Below are 5,822 nucleotides of genomic sequence, written 5' to 3' on the forward strand. Positions count from 1 at the left end.
AAACACATTTCATTACACCAAATACACAAAATAATGTTCTTTTTAGCAGCATCATATGACCCCTTTAAGTTACTTTCATCACAAATGTAAAATTCAAAACAGATTATAATAATTTATAACATGCAAGCATTTGTAAAGCTATTTGTAGTCCAAATCTGGAAGAGGATTAGCATTGGCAAGATATGCGTTTCCTTGGGCATTTTATTTATTTATTTTAGGCAATTTATTAGTAAACTAATGGACCTTTTTCACATTTCCGGGTTTCTCCGCAGCGGAAGTCATCATAGTTGGGTTAACTTGAATAGCAGTGAATGGGAGAGTACCACAAATATATTTTTTGCATTCCCATTTGCTCAAATAGCAAAAGAAAAACTCCACGATAGTGTTTTCATGACTTTCAATAAAAGGAAAAAAATTGAGAGAGACTGATAAAAGCTGTCAGAAGAGAGAACGATGCCAAATTTACCGTCCCTCCCACAGATGCTGCATTAGAAACACCCTCGCATTAGCGTTAACTGTTTTTGTGTAATTTGATGCAAAGGTGATATAATACAAAGAATAGTGTTATAAATGTAGAAACATTGAAAAAAAAAATGCAAATATGAAAAACTTTCGAGGATTTACGATGCTGATGACCGTTAATCACAGTCTTGTGAAAAGGGTCCATGGTTGACATTACATTACAACAGATAAAATACAATCATGCCTCAAACATGATTTTCATAGCTGTCTTTTTTTATGTAGGTTGCTAAGAAGGCAGTAACTAAATTGCCAAAAGGATGCTTATAGTCCTTATTCAGTAACTTGTTACCAACTCAGAGAAATAGAGATGTGTAAATGTATTATCCATGCAGTTTACCGCAGTAGTGTAATCCTTATAGTTTGTGGCCTAGAAACCTGTGGATTTGCAGGTTTGCATGCGACATTTGCAAAGGCTTTGTTCCACTGCACCAGTCCTTCCTGCAGATAAAGCCGAAACACTGTGCACACGAGGCTGTTTTCCATATTTGGAGTCCACGCATCTGTACCAACTGCAGAACCAGTAATGTGACCTAAAATAAGAATTTGAAAAAAAATGACAGTTCATAGACAATTCTCTGTCTGTTTACTAAAAAAATTAAACAAAAAATAAACAACTTTGCATGCATCATAGAGACACTACAAAACGATTATATGAATATAACATATAATTTCCTTAAGAGTGTGACTGAGATTTTGTTAATCTAATCTCAGGTGGTGATATAATTTGAAAACCTTGACTGCATTCTTCTTAAAATCTTAGAATTATGATAATGTCAAGAATGTTCTATTGGTCTTTCAGTGTTTGATGTGTATGGAAGCACATTCCCTCTCCTTCCCTGTCCTTCTTATTTTCCTTTTTGTAGGGTCTGTACCAATTATGATTTGAGCTGCTTTGGTGTAAATATTTGGTCAAAAACATACCTTTGACTCTTCTGAATTTGTCATAGATAACATAAACATGAGAATGACGGTTATTATTTTACTTTACAACAAAATTATAGATTCAAATTAGAAATAATAGTTTACAAATACTATAATCGATCCAATAACAAAAAGATGTGAAAACACTGGTAATTAAATGAATGAAGTCTCAGAAATATCAAACTTACACTTTTTATTAGGTCATGTATGTTTTTGTTTCCAAAGACAATACTTGATATGCAGACAAATGGTCAAGAATGTGTAATGTGGCGGTTAGATAAATAAAATGGTTGACAAATAATATGGCATCCAGTCGCATTTAACGTTAAGTTACATATTTAAGTCCTTGAGTTTAGCAATACACAAGGAGTTGGCACTACAACCGCGCAAATCTATAGCATAATGTTGTTGTTTTTTTAAAAACTGACTTTTAACTGAAATCTGACTCTTGTTTACGATCGGACACGTGACGCACACTGTAACGTACTCGAAAAATAGAAAGGTAGATTTCCTGACAGAAGAATAGCGTTTGTCCTGGCCTAAATTATGAAGCAACATACGATAACATTTAGTAACACCAGATTTTTGTGGTAACTTAACTTAGGTGTAAATTAAAATATGTGTTTTAATTCTTGTTTTCGCTCTGTGTTTTCAGGTAACTTACAAACGGCCAAAGAAAACGACGCAAATTTGGCACCCAAACTATGCGAAAACAACACATATTAATGGTAAGTCCATTTCAATTATTTTATACGTTAGTATTTATTCTGTACAATTAATTTGGATTTAATTATTGTCGATATATGTTGGTTTGACTCGAAAGGAACGAAGATTCAGAGTTATCATTACCGATGCTAACACATTAACAACTCTCAGATTAAATATGGTAAATTAAATCGTCTAAAGAAACATCAGGATGATAAATGCAATCACTGTGAATACTTACAACATTTTTGTTGCTCAGAAAAAGCCGTCTCTGGTACTATTACTTCTTTAAATTCGAGTTGAATGTGTAAATTCTGCTGTGAGCCAGAGCGAGCCGCTCTAGTGTGAGACTGCCAGTGCAATGCTGCCATCCAGCGGCGGACCTGCGTACTGCAGGCTTTTTTGCACTAGATACAGTACAAAAGACAGTAAATATTACAGTAAATTATTATATAATAATTAATAAAAATGAGGAACGCTTCACGAATTTGCGTGTCATCAAAAATTAAACAAAGTTGGTCAGCATTTGTGTGTGACAATTGCATGCGTTATTAATTGGCATTGTACACGTTTAAGGCCAAATATTAAGATAGAAGAATGCAAGTAGATTACCTGCCTTACAAGCTCCCTCACTTTGCCGACAGTTCCTTGGCTTGATGAGCCTGAAGCACCGCTACAGCCTCTTCAACCTAAACAGTGCAGAAAAGTGCAATGATCAAACAAAATCTGATATTTGAGAGTTGGTCAGCATTTGTGTGTGACAATTGCATGTGTTATTAATTGGCATTGTACACGTTTAAGGCCAAATATTAAGACAGAAGAATGCAAGTAGATTACCTGCCTTACAAGCTCCCTCTCACTTTGCCGACAGTTCCTTGGCTTGATGAGCCTGAAGCACCGCTACAGCCTCTTCGACCTAAACCGTGCAGAAAAGGGCAGCGATCAAACAAAATCTGATCTTTGAAACTAAATGTCGAGTACATGTTTTGAGCAGGTGAACCTTGGAGTGCAGGGACTCTGGAGACTCGAGCATGTGCAGTAGTTCAGAGTTGTCAATCTCCAGCAGCATGCCTGTAATCTTTCCCGCAAGAGTCGGATGCAAGGCCTGGATAAGTGGATACAGCCGCTCACCTGTATAGGATGCAAACAGTTCGGTCATTTTACTCATGTTACGAAGTAGAACATAGATTGTGTGCTATATTCCAAGCCTTCTGAAGCCATATGATAACTATATGCTGCTTTACACTAAATAGACACTGTAAAGTGTCGGCACTACACCCTCTACTGAAGAGTATTGTTAATTTAGGTTACCATCACTGGTTTAAGAAGCAGGTGGTATAACATGATTGAAACTGCTCACAACTTTAACTTTTAAGTGACCGTGTGTGTGCATTCCATACCCAGGAGTTGTTTCTGCTCTTTTAAGGGTGCAGCTGCCAGCATTGAGGCAGTAAGGGGCTCCTGGCCTCTCACATGAACCGCCGGCTCTGTATTCTGTACTACCTAAAAAACAGTAAAAGAAAGACTGTTATATTTCTCTATTTAAATGCTCTTAAGTGTCATCACATTGCCATGGTCTGAAACTAGTGCATGAAGTTGTCATTAGTTTTTGTGGCTTTTCTGTTGATAAAAGATTGATAAAACTAACATTTAGGATTAGTATGAAAGCAGTTTTACAAAAACAATAAACTGCCTCATAAATTATACAATTGAGTATAATTTTAGACTTATACAAATACAATTATATTTTAATATTTGAGGCTATTTATTCAGACCATTCAAGTAAAATATAATAACATTTTCTGATTTTAATCACATTATATTCTGACAGCAGCCTGCAGCTCACTTCTTAAGCAGCACATGGCTACTTAATATGCATCTGTCATGCCCCAGTAGCACATGGCTACCTAACTTATTATGCACCCTTCTAGACCCGCCTTCTAGACCCGCCTACTGAATTGTTCTAATTTTGGTGATTTCTTTATTTTTAGCAGCATGAGCACCTTACAACCCCACAGGTGGCCCCGTTGGAGTTTTGAGGTCACCACCATGAAGTTCAAGGTCATGGAATGACCCCAGGTGTGCCAGGGGCCACAGGGGGGCTACAGAGAAGATCCGTCAGGTTCCTTTGCGCAGGGGCCATGCTAATCTTCTCTGTATCGTTCCAATTTTAGTATATGTGCTGCCGAAGCAAGCACGAACAGAGAGCACCGAGGAGAGCTAGATATACCACTGACTCCCAGATATGTTTCTCATAGGTGGTAAGTGGATAAATCACTTTTTCTGTTGACTTGTATCAAATGTGACTGTAAATCATGCTGACTGAAACCTGTAAACCTTTAAAACTAGGACATTTTCAAACCAGCAATTTTGTGTAGGTTTAATCTAACATTTTCTGAGCTGTAGATCATATGCAACTGTGGCTCTCCCTCTTCTAGGTGTGATTGGACTGCTCGGTATGACGCAGAGGAGCTCTTGGTCTCACGTCACGAACCCTCCCCCACAGACAGCACACAACCTCCCCCTCGGGCAAAGAGCGGCCCCCTTCCTCACAGAAGAGCATTAAAGACTGAAAGACCTCGAAACTCTCCTTTCAGAACAACAGAGGCCGTGAAAACACTGAGAACACCAAAACTCAAAAGGTTTAACTCAGAACACCCACTAGAAACATTCAATGTGAGGTCAAGATCAATATCTGCCTCTAGTCCAAAGTCATGTGCAATTTAAAATCCTCATGTATAATATAGTTGCAAAATATTATTTGAAGCTTTAAAAAGCATTTTTAAAAATCTGTTACGATTTATATCTTATCTATATATTTTTCTAATATATTTCCAATAATTTGTCCTTTTTTTAAAACGATTTTTATCTGCAAAGCTGAATGTAGCCAGTTGTTTAGCCTGTAGCTTTTATAAATAAAGCCATCAGCATGATGCCAGTGATAGTTAGGTCAAGGTGGAGAAAGTACAGGTTGTGTAGAATATGACGAATATGACCAATAATGAGCAACAAGCCCATCAATCCCTGTCCAAACTTATTTGAAAATGTAAGGGGCCCAGAGCAATATAAACTCAGGGTGACCTGAGAGTGAATAAATCCCCTCAAAATGAAGCATTTAAGAGAGATAGTCTCTCCAATATTAAAAAAAAATGTCAGGCACTGAAAAAAAACATCTATTTAAAATAAATGCTATTCCTGCTATTTCTATTCATGAAAGAATGGAGTAATGGCTGCTGAAAATTCAGCTTTGCCATCACAGGGATAAATAACATTTAAAAAAATATATATTTAAAAAGAAAGCAGTTATTTTAAAACGAAATAATGGTCAAATATAATAATATTTCACAATATTCTGTTTTTATACAGTTTTTAATGTATTTTTGATAAAATAATTGCAGCCTTAGTATATATATATACATATATATATATATATATATATATATACACTGTATATATGACACTCAAAAGACACTCACTTGTCGCCATCTAGTGGCGTAATTATGTTTCCCCAGTTTTGCCATCGCAGGAATAAATTACGCTTTAAAGGGTTAGTTCACCCAAACATTTAAATTAGCCCATAAATTACTCACCCCCGATGCATCCTAAGTGTATATGACTTTCTTCTTTCAGATGAATCCAGTCGGAGTTATATTAAAAATTGTCTTTGATCTTCC

General features: G+C 36.3%; 2 protein-coding genes across 2 annotated transcripts in view; both read right to left on the bottom strand.

The window, feature by feature from the left end:
- LOC107681151 (S-phase kinase-associated protein 2-like) overlaps positions 1-2,432 on the bottom strand; it is a 12,569-nt gene extending 10,137 nt beyond the window's left edge. Inside the window, exons 1-2 of the mRNA XM_016477338.1 lie at positions 2,390-2,432; positions 860-1,052 (exon numbers count right to left, since the gene is read on the bottom strand). The gene's annotated coding sequence lies outside the window, so the exon portion shown is untranslated. The remainder of the gene's footprint in view (positions 1-859; positions 1,053-2,389) is intronic.
- Positions 2,433-2,759: 327 nt separating this feature from the next.
- LOC107681072 (polyadenylate-binding protein 1-A-like) lies at positions 2,760-4,010 on the bottom strand. Its single transcript, XM_016477219.1, has 4 exons — positions 3,978-4,010; positions 3,549-3,651; positions 3,149-3,279; positions 2,760-2,837 (listed from the first exon to the last, which is right to left on the bottom strand). Exons 1-4 carry the CDS (start codon positions 4,008-4,010, stop codon positions 2,778-2,780), a joined length of 327 nt encoding a protein of 108 aa, XP_016332705.1. The 3' UTR covers positions 2,760-2,777.
- Between the last annotated feature and the right edge of the window lie 1,812 nt (positions 4,011-5,822).

The sequence above is a fragment of the Sinocyclocheilus anshuiensis genome, unplaced genomic scaffold (assembly GCF_001515605.1).
Source record: "Sinocyclocheilus anshuiensis isolate Anshui unplaced genomic scaffold, SAMN03320099.WGS_v1.1 scaffold412, whole genome shotgun sequence".
Lineage (NCBI taxonomy): Eukaryota > Metazoa > Chordata > Actinopteri > Cypriniformes > Cyprinidae > Sinocyclocheilus > Sinocyclocheilus anshuiensis.